At 32.3% G+C, this 24,641-nt stretch overlaps 2 protein-coding genes across 3 annotated transcripts in view; one reads left to right on the plus strand and one right to left on the minus strand.

Moving 5' to 3' along the window:
* Positions 1 to 8,375, plus strand: part of LOC108905870 (serine/threonine-protein phosphatase 2A 65 kDa regulatory subunit A alpha isoform) — a 31,255-nt gene extending 22,880 nt beyond the window's left edge. For both annotated transcript variants that reach the window (XM_018708933.2, XM_018708924.2), the window contains exons 4-6: positions 484 to 678; positions 817 to 922; positions 6,479 to 8,375. In XM_018708933.2, coding sequence (XP_018564449.1) covers positions 484 to 678; positions 817 to 922; positions 6,479 to 8,340 — 2,163 coding nt within the window. In that variant the 3' untranslated portion in view covers positions 8,341 to 8,375. The remainder of the gene's footprint in view (positions 1 to 483; positions 679 to 816; positions 923 to 6,478) is intronic.
* LOC108905816 (nesprin-1) overlaps positions 1 to 24,641 on the minus strand; it is a 423,696-nt gene that overhangs the window by 346,791 nt on the left and 52,264 nt on the right. Inside the window, exon 3 of the mRNA XM_018708877.1 lies at positions 21,058 to 21,361. Within this exon, the coding sequence (XP_018564393.1) occupies positions 21,058 to 21,361 (304 nt within the window). The remainder of the gene's footprint in view (positions 1 to 21,057; positions 21,362 to 24,641) is intronic.

Below are 24,641 nucleotides of genomic sequence, written 5' to 3' on the forward strand. Positions count from 1 at the left end.
CCTATCACTGCTAACGCAAAAAAGATTTATTTTATTCTGTGCAAATTCATGGAGGATAACACTGAAGATAATTAAATTTTATTTCACTTGTTAAGTAGGTGTTTTATACAACCCTAAAAACCTTGCTATTGAAAAAATAAAACTTGTTTATTTGGTATGGCTGGATTCGGTTTTCTATAAGCTTTTCAACGAGCCCCCTCATGCCTTATGTTTCCATTTGAAAAAAAAGTAGGGGTAGCTAAGGGTTAGGGGGTTGAAGAAAAATTAATTATTATATAACCGAAAGATGGGAAAAAATCAAAATCAGTTAACGTGTTTCGGTGTTTAAAAAAAATAACTCATTCAAAAGATATGAATTTTATTCCGTACTTCTAGCCATCCCTGTATATGTATTTAAAATTATATTCTATCGATATACATTTACGAAATGTTTGTTTAATTAAAGTAAAGACTGAATGTAATGTAATTTAAATTCTTTTTTAGACAATCTACTCTAAGGTAAGCGATGAAAAAAAATTCGAATTGAGAAATAGTTTCCGGATGCTGATCCAAGATGATTCTCCTATAGTGCGAAAAGTTGCTGCAATTAATTTACTAGAACTCATCGACATTATGGACAAAGACACTGTGAAGAACGAATTTATTCCCGTCTTCGATAACATTGTCAATGACGCTATGGTAAGATAATTCACTTTATTTTCACTGTAGTTTAAATATGTTAATAATAAAATGACAGAAAATTACTTGAAAAAATTAATAGTTTGGGTAACCCTTTCTTCATTTTCGAAATATTTGTCAAAGTCAGTATTGTTGCAGGATTCTGTACGGGTATTCGCTGTAGATGTAGCTCTTGCGTTAGCCAAAAAGCTAACAGAGAAGGAGATAGATGAGTTTATATTTAAAACTATTGAAACTTGGGCTGGTAAGTAAGTATTTTCTTATAGTAATTATGCTCGTCCGTCACCTTTCCTTGATTCTAAATTAATTTTTGTAAATAACAGCAAATACATGGGAGACCGATATCGGTTGAAACAGGGTGTCAGTTGAAACAAACATTTGGCAGTCGTCAGCTGTAATCAAAATTAGTGCAATAAGAAGAAATCACTAATTGTAACATATTTTTCATCATTTATCTAAAATAGGTGAATAAGAACTATTAAATTTATACAATTTCAGAAATTTTTAATTGCATGCTATGGGTATATATCAGTTATTTTGATTTTATTTTGGAGTGGGTCAACCAATATGGGTACAACTATTTTTTGAAAACTTATAAAAGTCTTTGTATCTCACAACTCTATTATATGAGATGTCTTATAATATATGCCACACAATAAGGGGAGCAGTAATGTGAGATATAAAATCTTTTCGTATTTAGAACCAACACCAAGATATTTGACAATGTGAAAGAGAAAGGTTAAGCGGCTACTCGTAAACTGTGAAACATAAGTATAAGAACTTTAAGCGGTTTTCATTCTTAAGCTTAGTTCCATTACTGCTATGGAGTTCAATTTTGAAAACTGCTAAAATGCTTAAAGTATTGTATAAATCAATGAGCTCGATATTTTGAAAAATAAATTTAAGATTATTATGCTTCTGGTAAATTTGTTTCTAATTACGTTTTTTGTTAATTACCCACTTTTGTTCAGTCACGTTTAAGAAATTGTTCAGTTCTCCAATTTCTGGTTATTATTCAAACAACTAAACTACACTAAACTAAAAAACTAGATTAATTTTAACGACATAATTATAAAAATAGATATAATAATTTCTGGTTGTTATTCAAACAATTAGACTGCTTAATGTTAAATGTCAATACACTTTCCAACAATTTTTTTTTAATTGAAATAAATATCTCCAAAATTATACGAAAATACAATCTTAACATATCACGTTTTTTGAATAATTCAAAAACTTTTGTAAGTAATCTGGTACCACCGTAACAGAATGTAAAATTATTTACAATCTCATACGCACATTTTTACGGCGAATGCAAATACACTATTAGAAAAAAAATAAGGGAACAAAAAAAATCAGAAATTTAAGAGTGATTTTTGACAAGCTGACAGGAAATGGTCCTATCGAAATAAAAAAAAAAGCAGTTTGAAACTACTAGTTTCTAGTTTCAAGATCTGTTAACAAAAAAATTTTTCGAGCGAGATTTCCAAATTTTTTTATTTATTTTTAAGGGTCCATGGGCTCAGGAAAATGTTTTCACTTGAACTGATGCATAGGCTAGTTAGCTTGATTATTCAGCTTTAGTTTGTTTTTTTTGTCTCTGTACGTCAATATTTTGTTAAAATAACCGGCTTTGAATGAAAAAGGATCCTTTTCTTTGACCATCAATATCTCAGTAACTAAGGACAGTAAATTTAAGGGCGTGAAAACTTGAATAAACCTCTCTACAAGGACCTATCGCGGTTTTCGAATAAAAAAAATATTTTTTCATCCTTGACATTAATTTGGAAACAAATTTTAGAAAATCTACGGCTATTTACAATTATTGATGAAAAAACTAATGTTGAGAGAAATTTTTACAGCTCAATGTACCCACACTAAACCTGTAAATTGACGAGTTTTGGAAATATTTAAAGGAACAGTTTTATTTCTCTTAAACATTATGTAACCATTATCAAAATGAAATAGAAGAATTTTTCTTTTCCCACAATTTTACATTAGATATCATTTGATTAAAAAAAAATCAGAAAACAAAATCTAGTCGTTTCTGATACGACTACTTTACTAGTCTTTATTTAGTTGCATTAAATGCAAAGCTGATTTTATAGACGCATTTATAAGATCGATTTTCGAAGTTTTTTTTTCAAAAAGTCGAGAAAAATTTTTTTCATTTTGATAATGATTAACGTAATGTTTAGGAGAAAAAAACATGTTCTTTTAATTCTTCTTAAAACTCTCTCAACATTAGTCATTAGATCAATATTTGTAAATTAGTGGTAGATTTTCTCAAAAATATTCTTTGATTTTGTTTGTTGTCTTACAAACTAATTGAATTAAACTTCTAATGGTTTCAATTGTGATATGTATGTCAAACATTCAATTTCTCCATTATTTAGATTTTTGTCAACTCAGATGACTAGAACACTCTACTTCAGTACATCACCTTTTCAGCGCCGATTTACAAAACAACTGAAAATGGTGAAAACCAACACAGTACTGAAAAACAAATTGTTCGCGCAGAAAGTACTGCATGAAATAGTGGTTATATATTCAGCCATTCTCATTTTGCCAAATTATTGTTGATAATTTGTTTTTTGCTCGCTTAGCGCCCTTTTGTTATATCACCTAAGGTGGATTGATACTACAATGTAAATAATTCACCTAAACTAGGCCAAGGTCAGAAGCCGTTAGTAATGAGATTCACAAACTAAACACAGTGCTTTAAAAATTAATAACAAGTACAAGAGTTTAATTGTAGTTTAAAAAAACGAATTACCTATAACTGGACTATTTTTCTATCTAAAATATGTTAATTAACTTCAGATTAATATTCTGAGAAACACATTATTACTGCTGAGAAACTGACCTCCACATAAAGATTTACGTAATCTACAGATTCCTAAGAAAAATATCTACCCTTCTTATTTTAACGCCAGATGTTTTACTATATTTCTATATTTTAAATTTACATTTTATCCCACCATTGCAATTTTTATTATGTATTGGTAATTAACTTTCGTTTTAGATTATATCTTTATTCTCACTTTACTCTATTTTAAAATTAAATATCATTAGATACATCCTGTTACAACTGCCCCTGATGAGTTACATTTCATCCGGTCTAGTGTCACTTGAAACTAGTTAAATTTATTTTTTCTTTATCACTGTATTTTTGTTGGACTAACTTGTTGGTCTAACTTTTGGACTAAATTTAGATTTGACTCAGTTACAATACACAGGAAAATACTAAAATTCAAACGTTTTAGACTCCAAACTCATTTCATTTTTGTTACAATCGACGTCGATCTCTCCCACCATCATTAAACTAAAATGCTGTTACCAAAATAGTTGCAAATAGAGCCCAAAATTTATTTTGTCCTATAGATCTTTTAAGAAGCTTAATAAAATTGAAATATAGAAACGTTAGATCATGGATCGTTAGAATTTGCGTTACACTCAAATGTACAGGGTGGACCACCAGTAACGCCTCGGTCGCTAGGGACCAAACGGCAAATGTTAAAGAAACCTGTTTAGGTGGATATGCGTAGGTTGATTACGGCTACATTTTAAAAATATTTTGAAATATACAGGGTGTGCAGGAAAAGCGTAGCATATCAAAGTTATGTATTTTTAAATGGAACACCCTGTATTTTACTGCATTTTTGAAAGCACCGTAAAAAAATAGGTGAACTTTATTAAAGGTTCTGCATACCTAGGACTTACAGTTTGTGGGATATTTCATTTTAATGAAAATGCAGGCATAACGTAGAAATTTAATATTAGCAATAAAAAAATAATTTTAAGGAAGCAGCTTTGGGGGTCTATTTTAGATCCTTGAAGTTATAAATTGTTGTATTTGTCGTCACTTAGTATTATATAGGGTGTTCAAAAAACTGCTGAATACTTCTCTCAACTTTAAACAGCAATAACTAGGTTATTTTAAATGGGACACCCAGTATATTTTTATTTTCGGAGTTAGGAAATTAATTTAAAACTCTTTCAAACTGTGTATAGGTTCCCTATACCTATCTCTAACGGTATTGGAGATATTTGTGCCATTTCGTTTTTATCGAATTTTTTTGTAAGATGTATCCACGTGACTTTATCGAGGTCTTTTGAATTAGTTTGGGTTCTTCTTGATGACGTCTCTTTAAATATAAGGAGAAAAATGTCAATGCAATTAGATGGCGCACCTGCACACTTTTCATATTCAGTGAGAAATTATGTAAATCGAAAATTTAGTAATAAATGAATAGGTAGGAATGATCCATGTCTGTGGCTACCTAGGTGTCCAAACCTCCCGTAATGAACTTCTTTGTTTCGGGCTATCTAGAAAATCTTGTACACCTACTACTTGCGATGATGTGAAGGGAAGGATTAGAGATGCATTTTCTACAATCACCCCAAATATTCGAAGGAATGTGTGAATATCATTTGAAGATAGAATAAGATGCTGTATTCAAGAGAATAGTTATCAATTCGAACATCTATTAAGATTTTTCTTTGTTTCTTCTAAAACTAAAATTTTCTTTAATAAATATTTTTCATGCTCATAAATAATTCAGTTACTTACTACAAACATATACAAAATTAATAACTTTTTATAATTATTCTGCTTATAAAATAATATTTTTTATTAGAAAACTTTTTTTAATATTGTCATGATTATGATAAAAGGAAATTTTACTTTTAGAAGAAACAAAGAAAAATTTTAATTGATGTTCGAATTGATAACCATTCTCTTGAATACATCTTATTCTATCTTCAAATTATATTCTCACGCAAATGCATCTCTAATCCTTCCCTTCAATATCATCGCAAGTAGTAGGTGGAACATTGTGTACAAGATTTTTTATATAGCTCGCAACAAATAAGTCCATTACGGTGAGGTCTGGACTCCTACGTGGCCACTGACATGCACCATTCCTACTTATCCATTTGTTACTAAATTTTCGATTTAAATAATTTCTCACTGAATATGAAAAATTTGCAGGTGCGCCATCTAATTGCATCCTCATTTTTCTCAATATATTTAAAGAGACGTCATCAAGAAGAACCCAAATCAATTCAGTAAAGACCTCGATAAAGACACGTGGATACATCTTACAAAAAAAATCGATAAAAAACGAAACGGCACAAATATCTCCAATACCGTTAGAGATAGGTATAGGGAACCTATACACAGTTTGAAAGAGTTTTAAATTTCCCAACTCCCAAAGTAAAAATATACTGGGTGTTCCATTTAAAATAACCAAGTTATTGCTGTTTAAAGTTGAGAGAAGTATTCAGCAGTTTTTTGAACACCCTGTATAATACTAAGTGACGACAAATATAACAATTTATAACTTCAAGGATCTAAAATAGACCCTCCAAAGCTGCTTCCTTAAAATTATTTTTTTATTGCTAATATTAAATTTCTACGCTATGCCTGCATTTTCACTAAAATTGAAATATCTCACAAACTGTAAGTCCTAGGTATGCAGAACCTTTAATAAAGTTCACCTATTTTTTTACGGTGCTTTCAAAAATGCAGTAAAATACAGGGTGTTCCATTTAAAAAAACATAACTTTGATATGGTACGCTTTTCCTGCACACCCTGTATATTTCAAAATATTTTTAAAATGTAGCCGTAATCAACCTACACATATCCACTTAAACAGGTTTCTGTAACATTTGCCGTTTAGTCCCTAGACCGAGGCGTTACTGGTGGCCCACCCTGTATATGTGCATCTCCCTTATAAATGGTACTGTTGAAATGTGTAAAATATTTGCGTTTACATTTAATACATATATTTTTAGACAATCCTTCTTGGAGAATCCGACAGCGACTAGCATACTACATAGCGGAGTTACAACGAGTAATCCCATTCGGTAAAACAAGGGGGAAAATTTTGGCACTGTTCCAGAAACTCGTCAAAGATACGGAACCAGAAGTCCGGATAGTGGTAGCGAAAAATCTCTTCGACTACTCCAAAAATTTACAGGAAACGTATAAGAACCAGCCGAAATTCGAAGACAACTTCGAACCAGTTTTCCAGCAGAGCGTTATGCCCCAAATTCATCTTCTTATAAACGATCCAAGTCATGAAGTCAAACTGGCCTTGTCTTCAAATATCCTGGCTTTAAGTTCGCTCCTCAGAGAAGAATGTTTCCGGAAGAATATTCTGCCTTTGCTGGTGGATGTTCTGGAGAACGAGACTTCCATGCCCATCCAAGCCAACATGTTGCAGAATTTGAACTGCTTGCCCACCAATGTAGACCTAACATTATCAATGCATTCCATTAAGAATGTCGTTAGGTCACTTATTATTAATTCACAGTCGCATTGGAGGACGAGGAGGAGCATCTTCGTGGCATTTATGCACATCGCAAAGTTTTCTTCCAAAGAATATTTTGCGGAAAATTTAAAAATCTTCTACGCGGCTTTACTAGGAGACCCAGTCTTCGCCATACGAAGAACAGCACCTATAATATTACCTCTATTAGCGAAACAGTATGGAATCAGTTGGACCTCCGAAAATATCATACCATACTTCAACATGTTCACAAAAGACTGCAGGTATTTGTACAGATTCGTACCCATGTTTGGTATAATGGAATTGATCAGTCCGTCCCTAGATTGCAGTAGCAGTGAGAGTGGTGATAAATACCTGAAGGATTTGAAAATACTTGCTGTAAGTACAAACAGCGAAGTGAAGAAAGGCGCCATAAAAATACTAGCAAAGATATCCATTATGCTTGAAAAGCTGAACAAAAAACTAGAGGATCAGAAATATAAAGATATACTCGCACTGAATGAGTATATATGTGATTTCAAGAACGATACCATTGATCTGTATGCTGGAGAAACTATGGATGTGCTGAAAGTTGACAATAACTGTGACATATTCTCCGTTAAAGAAGACGCTATTCTGAAGAATCACCCGACCTACATAGAAGGAGTCATATCCTTAATTTTTAGGGAATTTTTATTTATTATAGAAACTCTTAATGACGATCTCATCGAAAACATCCAAATTCGGTCTGTGTACACCTTAAACAAAATAAAGCAATTTGTAAATAAACTAAACGAAGAATTAAACAAACCGTGGGTCAAGGAAAGCATTAAACTTTTAAGCAATGAGGAAATGAAAAATATAGAAAACCAAGTAGACGAAGAATTAAGTCGCAAAGCATTCGAAATCGAAGAAGGAAAGATTGACACAGAATTAATGGAAAACATCATTACTCCCAGTGAAGATACCTTACCTGACTTGGGCAACATACCAGAATTGGACGAGGGCAGTGAAAGTTCGGACAAAAGTAAGGATACCAAAGAGAAAAATGTATCAGATGAGGCCATGCCGCTTAGGCCTGAAGGTGATATCACTAAACGCGAAGATACGTGTGAGGCAAAGTTAGAGCAGGAAGATGGTGGACCGATTTATCTCAATTTGCAAACCAACAGTAATGTTGACGTCACAGGATATGTTAGTCCAGAACCAAAAACGGTCCCAGATAATCCTAGTACGGGTAACGATGAAACAATTTCGAAACCAAAGAAGGAAGACACAAAAGCAGAAGGTGTCAAAGAAGTCAATAATAATAAAGAAGTTAAAACCGATGAACCTATGAATGTTGATGAGTCTAATGTTAGTAGCAGTAGTAAACCTAGCCCCTAAATGTATTTAATGATATTAATAAATGTTAAAATATACATGTTTTAGTTTATGAATCGATATATACCCCACATAGTATTAAATTACACCCTCAGTATCTGATAAATAGTTATGATCATTCGTCAAAAGAATTACCAGTTTCGAATTTATTTTTCTTCAGTATAAGCAAACTGATCAGAATGAGGTACACTGTTTTGTGCCAGTAGACATTTTTGTGGGGCTGTGTAATCCTTTTGATTTTTCTTTTCCATTCGAAACTACTTTTGCAAAAATTGAATTGAATTGAAAAATTGGAAATAAGAAAAATTCTTGGATTAAAATAAACCCATGACGATCAAGTTACCTCAGTACAATTTTGTATTAAGAAAGTTGTCGACCTCCAAAGTTTTTTTTATTTAAAACTTTAAGATAAGATTCTTTCTGTATTGTCTAAAACATAGAGAGCGTTTAGAACACTTTAAAGAGTATTTTGTTATTTCTGACCATCATGTGAATGAATTAAATCAAATTCAGTAAACCTTATCTACTTATCCTACATATACTAGAATAATGTTAGTAACTTTATTTCATACCATGTTGTATAACTAAATATAGTTCTTCTATTAATGTACGCGAGATATAAATATATAAACCCTAAAATACTTTTCGCTATTACATATATTTAGGATGGGATCCAAAAATTCCTATTTGCGATACGAGAATAGCAACTGTTACATAATTTTATCAAAACAAGGCACTGCATGTACTTTGTCCGATTCAGCAGACGAATCATTCTGTACCACATTAATAGTCTTATAAAATGGGACCGTATATCAAATAGATTCCTAAAAAAAATAACATATAATTGTTTGTTTATACTAAACTCGTTCTAATTTTATACTAGATTAATGTATTCAGATTCATAAAATTGAAGTATTTCGGTTAACAACCCACATGAATATATCTCGGAGAAATTATCATCATCATTTATATTACAAACGGATAGTAATATCACTTCAATAAAAGTAGGTGAGATAACTTAAATATTTGCCACAAAAAAAGAAATGCGTTCTTGTTTTAAACACAGATTAATAACCATATCGTTTTTTTGGTTAATTTTCTGTCAAAAGAAGAAGAGATAAGTAGGTATGTACTTTTTAGAGGTACGAATTATATCTAAGATATTTGTGTAACTAGGAAAATTACTTCCCTACTGGATCTAACTTGATATGATCCAATTTACCATTACCCTTCGCTGTGCAGCTTTATCATTTTCATCAGATGTAATCCAAATTATAGTAAAAAAAGATCTTCTTACTTCATGTCATATCTTAGAGTTTTGAGAGAACTCAGACGTCATCTCAAGATGTCTACATAAAACGACGTAGCAAAGCAACCAATGTAAAAATTGTTTACTCAAATGAATGCCTCAAACCCTTCTGAGTGATAATCTGACAAGAAAATCGAAAATTCAGATACATTTTAGGGAAATTATGATTTTACATTGAAAAACGCCAGACGTTAATAAAAAAAAAAGAAATTTTTAATTTAACATTTAATAGTTATCAACATCAAATAATTTTCAATACTTGTGTGTAAAATTTTCTTTCTGTATAAGTTGTTTTATTTAAATTACAGTGAATGTTCAAAATTCTCGTAGTTTTCCTGAACACAGGAGCATGGTTAGCATATTGAAAATTTGGTACAGGATGTTAGCAAAATTCCCTGCTGGCGAATTGTTTCCGACACGACTCAGTTCTTTCAAGTAAAACTTTAGGTACAAAGTATTGAAAAGAAAAATCCAAATATAATGGGGTTTTATTTTAAGTACCTACTATTAAAATATGAAAAACAAAATAATGAAAGTCCATTATTTTCTTTTGTTATAAAATAAACTTTTCAGTTACTTTTTTAATAAAGTTTGCTATATCTCGCACCACTGTTTTTTTTTAATAGATAGCATTGCAAGTGCTGTTAGTCTGTTTATAATATAATTTAAACTTTTACTATCTTTTAAAAAACACACAAAAACAATCCGTAGAAACTACATAGTAAATATACGCTACCCCCACTCCATTTTTCACTGTTGCGCGACGGTAACCATGACCATCGCTGTAAACACTTACAGATTTAGGGGCGAGTGGAGGAACCCACGTATTTTGTGTATATCAAATGAATTTTGCGAGTCGAGTTAAATTAACGACACATCATAAATTTAACACTTCCTTTTTAATGCATTTCATAAGGTTAATCTTTTTGATTATCTAGATAACATTGTAAAATAAACAACAATTTCTAGGGGTAGCCCCCCCCCCCCCAAACCTACATCTGTGTACTGTTGGTAAAAATGTGTTCAGCTAGTATAACAGAGGTCATAGGGGAGGGAGTGAACCAGTTGTCATCTGATCACCCTGTACGGTGTGCAGTAAATTCCGGATATATAGTGAAAAAGTTGTATTTCATGACAACAAATACATCGATTGTCAGTAATATTATTTTCTAAAAAAATATTTGTTATAATTAATTTTATGAAAAATTGAAAATGAGATCTGTCCAAATCTAGGTTATTAACCTAATGTACCAAAAAGTTGGCACAGGATGATGTCTAAATTTAAAATCATCTGATTAACGCACGATGGTTAATCATAAGTCTACTATGCGCAAATTTAAGAACATCCTAGCGAAGTTCTTGTAACAGTAGACCACCAAATAGTTTTACGAGATGGTTAAAGTTCATCAATTTAGAAATTAATATGTTACTCTAACTTGAAGTTGTGAAGAAATTTATAATGCAATATAAACAAATAAAATGCACGAGTTTCAGCAACATGCAGAAAGATATAAAGTGCATAAAAAAATATGTGTGTTTTATATGTGGCAGCTTTGACGGAAATACATAGGCTCCAAATTAATTTGAGTTTAATGAGGTATTTTAGCAAAAAAATCTGTTCCAATTAAATTTACTACTGATATCTAAATATACCGAGAAAATAAACAATTACTAGTTCCTTACAATTATTCATAGCTTGTAAAAAAAACTATATCGTAAACTATGTTAAAAAATATGGTTTAAAAAACTCATTACATATGTCACATATAAGGAAAACGATATATTAAGGGCGCCGTATTATTTAAATAGTGTTTTCCACAAAGACAAATAATTTCAAACATTCAATAACTGAATAATCTAAAGCTTATCAAATAATAGGAATGTTATGTCATGTCATCTGAGTATTTTCAAAGACGCCGCAGTAAAACGAATAAACAGGTGCAAAAAACGATCAAACCATCAAGGTCTTAGGTACTTTTATTTATAAGTAAGTGAAAATAATTCTTAAAATGTGGGGTTAGAAGCAAACGCATGTATTACAAACGCTTTTTTTAGTTATTATTTTATTTAAGTAAATTTAAATAGTAACAATGAATAAACAGAACATCAAGGATTTTATTTTTGTGCTTACTTTTGTTCTACGTGTTTACTTTTCAAGATTTCAGTACCTAAAAACGCCAGAAATTTGACGATTTCTCGGCCAGGGATATGGCCACCTTAAATGTACAAGGTCATCTACTTCACTACCTTACTTATCTTTTTCGACTTTCTATGTAGGAAAGAATTGTAAAAATCAAAGTTTTAGAAAATTTTCTTGCGATTTATCGAAATACCTGTACATTTGGTCAAAATATTTGTTGAGATAGAATTCGAAGAAAAGAATGAGCCAATAAAGTTCTTTTATCGGAACTACTGCGCCACGCCACCAATGTCTTTCTATCTCGGATGTTGAATGCGGTTAATTCCAAGAAAGTGACGCAGAAGTCTTCTTGGAATTCTATCTCAACAAATATTGTGCGGACTGTAACCTACTAACAGTTTAAGTAACACTTAACTTTATTACACTTTTTCTTTTACTTCCTTTTAAGGCATGCTTTTTTAGATTTGACGACGCTGATCGCACTGCCCTCTGTCCGCGGTCGGCGTAACTTCTCTAAAACTGTTAACAATGTCAAATTATTTAAAAAAACTTTTTCTGGAACATACATACCTTGCAAAGTAGGTACAGCATAATTTTCTCAATAAAATGTAATTAAATAGCGGAAAGAATAGGTAAATATGTATTTGCTTCCAAGGCAATATTAACTTTATCTATTAAAGACGGTCAATTAATAAAAAAATACAAAATATTATTCAAGGTGTTCCAATATAAAGAAACAAAAAAGGTTTGGTTTATGTCTTTAAAATACAGTATTCAATAGTTTTTTGACATATTTCTTTGAGATTTCAAAACAAATCCCAAAACGTTGGTTTTTACCATTTTTTTCTATATAGAAAAGTGAAAAAGATAAGGGACACTGTACAAATAATTTTTAGATACCTTTTTAGATACCAACGTATTTTATGGATGAACATAATAATTTACTTTAAATTATTGTTAGTGTAATACTAGATGAATTTTAGGTCAAAAAATGAAATATTTCTCTGTAAAAAAATTCATTTTCAAATATTTGTATTGTAGGATAAAATTTTGTAATTTAGTAGATTATGTCAAAAATGTATCCGTAATTTGTCATTTAAAAATTCCACGCAAAAGTAGATTTAATTCTTGTGCTGGATCGTATTGAAAATACATAGGGTAATTCAGTTTTATTGAAAACTCAAGCATGCCAATGGTACAAAGCATTCAAACATTGTCGAGAAATTGTCACATTCTAGTCGCCCTTCAACGTCTTCAACTTAAGAAAACATCGTTAAAGTGAAGGAAATGGTGCTTGCAAACGGTCGTTATAGTTTGAGAGAGCAGGCATGTGAACTAAACATATCTCACGAATCATTTCGCACTATTTTAGTTGATGTTTGGGTATGAAATGCGATGCAACACGGCTAGTTCTGAAAGAGCTGAAATTTCTTCAAAATGAGCATTGCAAAGATGTTGCTGAAGACATGCTTGACTCTACATTCCTGCAATGCATCATAACGGGTGACGAGACATGGGTTTACGAGTTTGCAAAAGAGCCAACAAGTTTCAGAGTGGTGCTTTTCTAATGAGTCGAAACCAAAAAACCACGTCAAAGTCGATCAAAAATCAAAGTCATGTTGACTGTTTTCTTTGACTATCGAGATGTTGACCACACAGAATTCCTTCCGGATTAAGAAACAGTCAACAATGAATATTATCTGGGCGTTATGAGACGTTTGAGATTTATGGAAGAACAATTCTTGAATTTTGCACCAAGTAAATGCACCATCGCACAAAGCGATTGTTGTGAATGAATTTTTGACTAAAAGCTCAACGAATATCGTATGGCCACTGCTAACTTTTCCTCTTTTGCAAACTGAAATTACCACTTCGCGGAACACGTTTCCAGTCGACAGAAACCATAAAATCACTGGAGGAGTTGAAATCCATACCGAAATATGCGTTTAAAAGTGCTTTAACGACTGGGTTGATTAATGGAAATAGTGTATTGCTTCAAATGGAGCCTAATTTTAAGGAGACATAATAAATTTTAATGATTAGTTGAATATGTTGTGTTTTATGGGCAAATTGCGGATACTTTTTTGACAGAATGTATATTTCCACCTGAAATTAAAATGTTAAACAAATATCATAATTTTATAATAATAATAATAATAAATATTGAAATATTTTTGTTTCTACTATTTTTCCCCTCGGAATCAATTGCGTGTATACTTAGTTTTGTAATTGTATAATTTTGTGATCCTTATGTATTTTAGTAAGTAATTTTCTCTTGCGCTATATTTTAAAAATAAGATAGTCCTGTTATAGTGATATAGCATGTGATAATATTTAAAGTACGATGGTTTTTTCGGTCTGTTATGCCCTGGCCTATGGATCTGGTGGCCACGAGTTACAAAACTGAGGACTCAAACGCGGAGAAACATTTGCAGAAACACCACGGAAGATGGTGACAATGAAGAAGGGGAAACGTTTGGATACGACCAGTTAAAAAGATTACTACGGAATATCTACCATTGCCTGAAAACAGTTCCGTTTGTAACGGCCTTAGATCCAATAAAAACTGAAATGAATATCAGCGCGGGCCTAATAGCGGATTCGTCCTCCACCTCCACAGAGCCTAGCCCGAAAACAACAAGGTTCGACGACACTTTTTGTATTTGAAATCAAAAGATTGTAACGTCATTTTTGTTTAATTAATGAATTGTAAGAGACAATTAAGATCATTCGTCAGCAGAATATCAGACATAAGACCGGTTATGAACTCTGGCAGTAGGTACATGCTTTATGCTACTAGGTCCTGAGTAGCATTGACAATTAAAATATGATATTCTATAAAAAATATACAGAGTGTTCTGCCATCGTGACATATTAACACAAACGAGTTATTTGTTGCACTAGTATGTGTGATATTTATTTTACGCATTAAGGTGATTTTATTTCTGAAAATCTAAACCCATTAGAAGACAAAGAACCACACAATGAAAACACATTATATTCTAACACGGATCGATGAATTTCCATTAGTTATTCCAAATTGATCGCTTACACAACACTGAGTCATATAAAATTTCTAGACGGGAGCCACAAATTTATTTTAAGTAACAAATAAATTTCCCATAAAATTTTTGGCAATGACAGATAATTTGAGCAATGCGTTCCACAAAAATCAATCTATTAAAAACAACTGCCTGGGCTATTCCGATTCCTGATGTAATAAGTTAATAACATTCCGCAGTGTAACTACGTTCGTCCTTATGGAAAGGTGATACATTTACACAAATACTCACGCGTCGTTTGTTTGTTCTGAAAGTGAAAATGACTAAAAATACATCCTCGACAATGCATCCGAGTATGAAACTTTCCACTGACCATCGTTATTTTTAATTAAAGCATCTGTATATCGTAAATCTTAGGGTGCCCACACATGCACCATTGTCAACTATACAAAAAATTCAACAATTTTATACAAGGTATCCTGAAAATGGTGGTTTAAGCCACAGACTCTTAAGATGAAATTAAGGAAATTCAGATTAACTTCGTTATCGATTTGTTTTTGTTTAGACTATAAAAATTGTTCAAAATGTCCACCGTCGGTTGGAACTCAAGCATCACATCTTCGAACTAAAGATTCCGTCACTGGATGAATGAGATTTGGATAATTTCTTATCTGGTTAGCTGCATCCTGAATTATTTCAAGTAACTACTGACGAGCAGGCCCGGTCTGGCCAGGTCGGGAAGTCGGCAAAACCCGACTTATTTTGGAAGATAGGCCCCCAAACGACAAACGAGGTGCCAATAGTATAAAAAATTTTGTGTAAATTCTTGAGATATAGCCACCGTAAATTGAAAAGAAAAAAGAAGAACGTAGAAATGAAAATTGAATGAAATTTAATACAGCTTTCTTTAAGCCAAAAAAAGATCAGTGTTCCGTATGTAGTGCCTATAAGAATACAGATCCCGAGAAGAGAACAGAAAAAATGGAAGAGGAAGATGATTGTAATAATCATAATTTAAACAAAATTGTGGTTCGAAATCTGAAAGACATTGATAAAGAATTGTCGAAAAATTATAAACCTCTAATAACAGCATGTTTTGATTTGCAGAAGGTGTTAGTAATGCCCAAGTCAGAAGTCAGCGATTTTTATTATAAAAGTAAAATCGCAACATACAACTTTACAAATTATTATTTAGGCAGCAATCAAGGCTATTGTTATGTATTAGCAAATATCGACGAGAGGACCGGATGAAATTGGAAGTCGTTTATGGATCTTTTTAAAAAGTGGTAAAGAAAATGGCATACGAAAGGTTATTCATTATTCCGACAATTGCGGTGGTCAAAACCGTAAACGTTTTGTTTTTACGATGTTTGCTTATGCATCAATGTCTTTGGATTTGGAAATAACACACCATTTTCTTGACAATGACCTGAAAATGACAGCATGCATACTGTGATTGAAGTTGCAAAAAAAACGTATCTCTGCTATATACACTCCTGATCAGTGGATTAGTCTAATAAAAATGTCCAAAGTTATTGCCCCACAGTACAAAGTAAAAGAAATGTCTCAAGAAGATTTTGTAATGTTTAAACCAATGGCAAAGAAACAAAACTGGAAAAAAGATATTACTGGAGAGGCTGTAAAAATCAGCAAAATCAGAGAAGTCCACTGCGATCCAGTCTCCCAATAAAGTATTTTTTGTGTATAATTTTGGAGAAAATCATAAAGTACTAGACTTACAAACAAAAAACACACGCAAACGCGAAGAATATCAATTTCCAAGATTGTATCAAGGTTTGCTGCCAATTGACGGTAAAAAATTAAGCGGTCTTTTGGGTCTGTGTAAGGCTAATTTGATACCACCGATGTATCATGGATTTTACAACTCCCTTCGGCCTGCTAGTAAGACTGACCACCAGGAAGAAAGTAATATTGACCAAGATGACTCTGACTCTGAATAGTAATAAATTTTGCTTTTATGTCATTATTGATGATTAACAATTATTTTTTTTTATCTAAAAATAGAAAATGTTTAATTTTTCTGTACCTTATTAGTGTAGCAAGTTGTTTCTCAATAAAAATTTTGACGACGAAAACTGTAGTAACTCATTCAAAATTCATTTTTTTCTTATCCTAAACTATGTTATTTAGATCATTCTTCAATAACTAATTAAGACCTAAATAATAATTACTTTGTTAAAGAAGAACGATTTAGCTCTTGTAATATTTATTTATTTATTTATTTATAAAGGCTAGTGTTACATACACATAAAAGTGTTTACACGCGTCCAAAAAAAAAAGAAAGTGGTAAATAACAATACACATAATGATAGCAATCAACTAACTGTTATACAAATATACATAAACAATATATAATTAAAATAAATAGGAAATAAAAAAATAATGAACAATATTATTTCCTCAACTATTCAAATACAATTATCTCACAATCAGTATAACTAAATTTGAGATTCGACAGTTTTCCTTGGGAGAGTCGATATGCACCCTAATAACAGACAAAACTAAATAGGCCCCGATTTCTATTTTTCCCGACGGCCCCTGAAAGAGCCAGACCGGGCCTGCTGACGAGTAGTGATTTCAACATGGTAGACAAGCTGCTTCATATGTCCCCATAAATAAAAGTCCAAAGGATTTAGACCTGGTAAACGTGGTGGCCATGCTATTGGACTTTATTGACTTATCCATTTATTCGGGAAATGATCGTTAAACCAAGCAATTACTTGTCTCCCTCTATGTGGTGGTGCACTAACGTGCTAATACCACATATTTTGAGCAATATTAAGCTCTACCTACGTCATAAATGAAATAAAAAATGTTGTTTTCCAAGTAAGTTCTTCACAGATCTGCATTTAAACGATCATTTAAAGCATGTACATGCAGTAAATTATTGTTGAAAATGCTACCCCAAACGTTGACACTGAAAGATTACTGAAATCGTCTTGATCTAATTGCATGCTGATTTTGTAACGCCCAGATGTGCATTATGATTACACAGCCACACACAAAAAAAAGTTGTTTGTACTTTTAATGCGATATATGTTATCCGATGTCAGAATTGAACTTTCACATCACAGGAATTTCCTAACCTCAAAAAACAGGTCAAAAAGTGCTAGGAAAAATACAAAAAAATTTTTTTCTATATTTAAATGTTCATTTATATGGTTAAGACTACGCTGAACGTGAATCCGCGGTCAGAATTAATGGTTCTCTTTCTAACGTCAAAAAAACGGGTCAGATATCACGAATTTTCCAAAAATAACACATTCGCGCCAAATTTGGTATAAGGAAATTTTCGGGGTTGCTGATCACGAATTCCAGGTCAATTTTGCAAAACTCAAGATGGCGGATCCAAGATGGCCGACCCAATTTTCAAAAAATAACTCATTCGCGCCAAATTTGGTATACGGGAATTTTCAGGGTCACTGATCACGTATCCGAGATCAGATTTTACAAAAATTTAATCAATTACCTATATACTTTATTACCGGAGATTAGACAGAAAACTCGTAAATAAATCTTTTACAGAAAGAAGTACAAGATATAGTCGAAAAAAAATAAGGTTAAAACATTATCGGTACTCAGGTTATAAAGTAAACAAAAATATTACAAAATGAATTTCGCAATTCTGATTTCGAATTCGTAATCAGCGACCCCGAAAACCCCCATATACCAAATTTGACGTGAATCTGTTATTTTTGAAAATTTGACCGGCCATCTTGGATCCGCCATCTTGAATTTTACACAATTAACCTCGGATCGGATCAGCGACCCCGAAAACCCCCGTATACCAAATTTGGTGCGAATATGTTATTTTTTGAAAATTCCTGATATCTGACCTTAATTGGCTCGTTTTTTTTTTTGAGGTTAGAAAAAGAACTATCAATTCTGATCGCAGATTCACGTTCTGCGTGGTCTTAACCATATAAATGAACGTTTGAATACTTTTTTTGTGAATTTTTGCTATTTTTGACCTGATTTTGAGGTTAGGAAATTCCTGTGAAGTGACAGCTCAATACTGACATCGGATTCGTGATCAGAAGGCAAAAATACTTCGGATAACATCGCATTAAAAGTACAAACAACTTTTTTTGTATGTGCCTGTGTTATTATTTATGCCGTCCCTAGTAAATCACGCTTCATCAGACTACATTACAGTGGCTCTATACAAGACAGTGGCGACAATAGCGACTATATTCCGCCCATCCGCCATGTTGCATCCAATGTCAAATTAAAAGTAACTTTTATAAAAAGTAAATTAAGTACAACAGTATTTTTCTTATAAATTTTACGCACGGATTTTAAACAAATAATCTACCTTGGAAAGTGATTTTAAATAATGTATGAATGTAGAATCTAGTTGTGCAATAGGGGAGGATAAATATAACGAGCGTTCAAATAAAAACGTGGTCAAGTTGGTTCTGAAAATTTGGACGTAGGGCGTAGCGTATAGCAAATGAACTTAAACGTCTTCTGTCAAAGCGCTGTATCGCCGCTTTGTTATTGAAACTGACAGCTGCTATACAGCTCGTTGAGAAATGAGGTTAAGTTGGTCGCTATAAGCTACGCCCTACGTCCAATGTGTCAGAGCCAACTTCGACCACGTTTTTATTTGAACGCTCGTTATAATAATAGCAACTATTGGTTGTTATTTTCTAGACAAGTAAAATTAAGCACATGTACATTACACAATTAAATTTATTAGGTCTATATTACAAAAACAAATATTTAATACTAGTGACAGTATTTGTTACAATAATTGTCCAGCAACACTTACTTGCAAGCTTTTTTCATGCTTTTTGGCATTTTTTTGGAAGCTATTTTTAATCGGATTATAATAAATCTTTTAACAATTTTATTTTTGATCAGATGACAATTTGGTACATCTAAATTTAAACCAGACATTTCATTTAAGAAAAACTCTTTTAAACTTAAGTTTTGTGAAGATATAATCGCAAAAATGTTTGTAAAAATACTTTCCATCTGCAAGAAGAAACAAAATACCGCTTCATTGCAGAAAAGTTCTCTAAATCTCTTAAATGCGCTAAATTTTAAAAATGTTTTATAAATTGCCGTTTTAGAACCAACACAGTTTGTGCAAATTTTTGATGTTTTAATGATACTTTGAGCAATATATGCGCACACATTATAAAGAGAATTTAATTAGAGTAAATGCCAGTAGCAAATAACAGTAATTCCACAAATAATCTTTAATTTTATGTCCCTTAGCACAGAATACCCAATATTGTATAACTAATATTCACCAAAACTAAAATAAAACAATACAAATATTGAATAACACTATAAGAATGCCCCTGACACATGACACATCACATATGAATTTGACACTGGATGCCACATGGCAGCTAAAATCACGTGGACCAATTAAAAATGATACACTCTATTGTCGCCACTGTCTTGTATACAGTCACTGTAGACTACATGACAAGCGAAATGAATTTTTCATTTTGTGCATATTATTGAAGTAACCAGGGACAAAATTTTAATCGCTGAGGAGCATTAATAAGACGAATTGCCTTTTTTGGAGCGAGATTACGTTCTTCTAGAAGTCTACGAAGTGATGCACTAAAAACTGTGTGGGCAGATTGATGTCTATTTGGGTATCTTCGTCAGTATTTTCGCGCTGCTTGTCTCTTCAGTTGTATATAAATACATTTTTTTATGTAACACTTGAACGCTAACCTTAAGTCGAATGAATAAGCAAATTGACGCAAATACCTAATAGTTGTTGTTATAGCAACCATCATTTTTATTTATCAAGCTACTTTGATTGAAATATGAAATTATGTTTTTTAAAATGCTTGTAACTTCTAAACAAAAACTACCTATGTTCATATAAGGAAAAATGTTTGAAATTAACACAGCAACCGTCTGTTAAAGTCTGTCATAGAGCTTGTAGAACACCCTGCATACCAAAGTCAAAACCGTCTGCTCATTGAATCACGAAACATTTGTTAATGTCACACTAAAACTCAGATGACGAAAATATTTCTCAGTTGTCACATCCATAATTTAATTAAAAAGTAATTCCTATAATCTAACATGCGACCGGGAATAAAATCATTTTAGGAAAAAGGGAAAGTTTTTCAAATTCCACCGCCCTGTATCTTGACCACTATCAATGCAGCAACCTGTTTATACAACCTTACTTACGTACTTAATTAGCACCCTATATTTAGTACAAAAATATAAAAGCGTATTGTGTAAAAATAAATTTTAAAAAATCTTACCTTGTAGAAGATAAATCGTAGCCTGATACTCGGCTAATTTCTCATCGATATAGTCCTGAGACTGGTTAGCGATGATTTCGGCAGTGGAGGGACCCGTGTCTTCTTCTTCATCCGGGTCGTAGTTCTGTGGAAGAGGGGGTGGCTCCATCGGCACCCCCACGTATTCATAGTCGCGACTCGGGGGGCCGAAACTATCGGGAGAGTAAGTGTGGATTCCCCTGAAGCTCTCTGGGGAGTAAGGTTGGATGCCGCGGAAGTAAGGAGAGTCTGACGGGGAGGCGCACCTGTTCGGTGCTGGGGACGGCTGAAAAAAAATTAGGAAATCGTCAGTCTTTTATGTTCAATAATCATACAAATTTGGATAATTAAGTTTAAAATGTACAGGAATATTCACGTAACCTGTTTTTGTCCGTCTCTCTATGAAAAAATTGTAAAGACGAAAGTTTAGAAAAATTTCTTACGNGTCGTTTTATCTTAAATAAGATACTTTTTTAAAAAAGCATATTATGGAGTGATGAGTCCAAATTTTCTAGAGAGGGAATTACCAATTTTCACAATCTCCATTATTGGAGTAACATTGGAGAAAATCCTCATTTAAAACGAGAGACCAATTTTCAAAGAAAATTTAGCGTGAATGTTTGGGCAGCTGTTATAGGCAGAACGTTAATAGGACCGTATTACTTACCAGATCATTTAAATGGAGACAATTATTTGCATTTCTTAAGAACAACTCTTCCTGATATTTTAGACGAGATTCCGTTAAATGTTAGAAATAATATCATATTCCAAAATGATGGCTGCCCAGCACATTGTCGAATTACCGTAAGGGAGTTTCTAGATGAACAGCTTCCCAATCGTTGGATTGGGAGAAATGGACCAATTTTATGGCCTGCGAGATCTCCTGACTTAATTCCCCTCGATTATTATGTGTGGGGACGAGCAAAGGAATTAGTCTATGCAGTACCAATTTTTACTCGGGAACAATTAATCGAAAAAATCAACGCTGCATTTACACAAATGAAACAAGAGATTTTATTAGGAGTTACTATAACTGAGATGAGAAGACGAGCACGGCACTGTATTAGAAATAGAGGGTCACATTTTGAAAATGAAAGATAATTACAGTACTTATTATCTACATTAGACTTTTTTTCATTTTGTTTATAATCGTAAAATTAATAGGTACTCGTAAATATTAACTTTTTGAACTTTGAAATAGCTTTTAAGATTTGAGCAATTGAAATAAATATTTAGCTTTTTAAATCCTCCGGTATTTTAATAAGTTCGATATTTTGTAAAGAGTTGCGTTCTTGTTAGCAAATGTCTGTATTTCTTAAACCATTTTTATTACATACTAAACAGCTGTCCTCTATTTTAGCGAATGCGCTCCCTGCATACTTAAACGTGTTAAGATTAATTTCCCTATTTTTTTTATGTTTATCAAGAAACTTTTCCTAAGAACTGAAAGAGCATTGCTTAGGTAAGTTTTTAATAATATCTGAATAAACCTACACACACAAAAGTTTAAATAAAATCCATGTTTAAATTTGACTTTTCGCTTTTACAAAGTAGAAATACCATGTTTATGAAGTTCTAGGTAGGTAACGAAGCCACTTTGGATTTCATTGGTTAAATAAATTAAATAATCCATTTATTTCCATTAAAAAAGGTATAGAAAGTTTTGTTATAAAAAGGTTTGTTTTTCTTCTACACTTCAATAATTGTAGAAAAGCACGGTTAAATAAAGAAATATTAAAAAATTAATTATCACAAATATTGTAACACTTGGTATATAGGTGTGTTTGTTTTAATCGACTCGAAATCACGTATTCTATCATATCCTAAAATTATTGTAACGACTTACCGGACACCCTGTATATAAAAAAAACAGAAAAAAAATATGTGAAAAATAAAGGAGAAGTTCATGGAATGTTGCATTTGAGAGATATAAAAATGTGTTTCTTTTTAATGAACTGCTCTAAATATTTGTGGCTATTTGGATTCACTTCTTTTTTATAGTCTCAGTTACATATTATATTTGCTTTGTTTTGCAAAAGCTTTGAGAATTTGCACAATAATTTGATTTATTTACAAACTCTCTTAATATACGTAGGATCAAAGGTCACAGAATAATCTGACACGCATCTTTCACCATTTAATAAGACAACTGCGGCCTTTTTGAATTTTCTTTTAACAGTATTATTTTCCTTTCCATTAATCCGAATACATAAGCACTATATATTGTGTACCTAAAATTGTACCTATTGTTTATACATAAAAAAAATCATTTTTCTCCAATCGTCACAAAACTAAGATATTTTTTTACTGGTTGGCATTTTCCTTACTAATGGTATCTTAGCAACAGAAGTATTCACTTTTAATCCTAAAAGTGTTAATCAAGTTTTGATTTATAAAAATTTATTCAACAATATTTACAATACTTTTTGTTTATCCACATTGGTATTAAATACACACTTTGAACAAGAATTAAAATTAAATAAACCACTGAAACAGACACTACCCTCATTCTTATGGCAATTCTCAAAGCAGTCCAACACGTTTTCATTAATAGTTATAATTATTTTCAGATGTTGTGAAATTAGAAATAAAAAAAAAATAAATTATTACGACTATCAACTATCATTATTCTTTTCGCAATAATTTCATTATTCAAAAGTGAGTCTTCAATCTAGTCTTCCGCCACAGTGCTCGATCTCCACCCTCCGTGTCTTTTAAGACAAGTGAGATCACCACCGACGTCGACTAAAAGGGTAGCAGACGTTCGTCGTAATGTGTGTCCACTGTACTCTTTCGAGTTGTCCAGCTTCAAACATTTTGCCACTTCTTGCGAGACGGCACTGATTTTATAAATTCGGACCACCATTCGATAACACTTTCCACTAACATATCTGAGAAATAATCGACGTTCTACCAATCCGGGAGGACGTAAAGGAACATATTTTCCATAAAAACTTAAATAATTGTCTCCCAGTACAATAAAAGAACGTGGTCTCATGGTTTTGGTATTGGAAATATTTATAATTAAGGCGGATTTCACATCTTCAACATCATCAATTGTTAAATTGACAAATTCAGCAAAACGGCATGTGCCTGCAACCCTCAATATTAGGAGACCTATAAAGAATCTTGTAAAGATGCTTCGATTAAACTCACAGCAACCTTCCAGGAACCAAGGACCCTGTACCTATGGATTAGTGCGGTCAGTTACCTTAGTGCCTGTTGTCCTGTGTGGAACTTTTCGGTACATATCCCTCATTTTGTCTCTTGAGAAAAGCACGTAACTTTGCTTTGCTTATATGAATCCCCTTCTTTATATCCAACATTGATCGCAACATTGAATGTTGTGACCAAAGCGTTAACTGCTTTATTTTATTTACTAAGTTTGAGAAATACACCATCAATAAATCTTCTGCATACAACTTTATGTTTTTTTCTTTGCACCAATCCATAAAATGTTGGTAGACATTCATAAATTTCTCGAGATTTATTTGGGAGAAGATTCAAAGAAACCTCTTTCGCACACTCCAATATCTCCTCAGGTACACTGACTTCATTCGAGGATG

Source organism: Anoplophora glabripennis, unplaced genomic scaffold (genome assembly GCF_000390285.2).
Source record: "Anoplophora glabripennis isolate ALB-LARVAE unplaced genomic scaffold, Agla_2.0 scaffold26, whole genome shotgun sequence".
NCBI lineage: Eukaryota > Metazoa > Arthropoda > Insecta > Coleoptera > Cerambycidae > Anoplophora > Anoplophora glabripennis.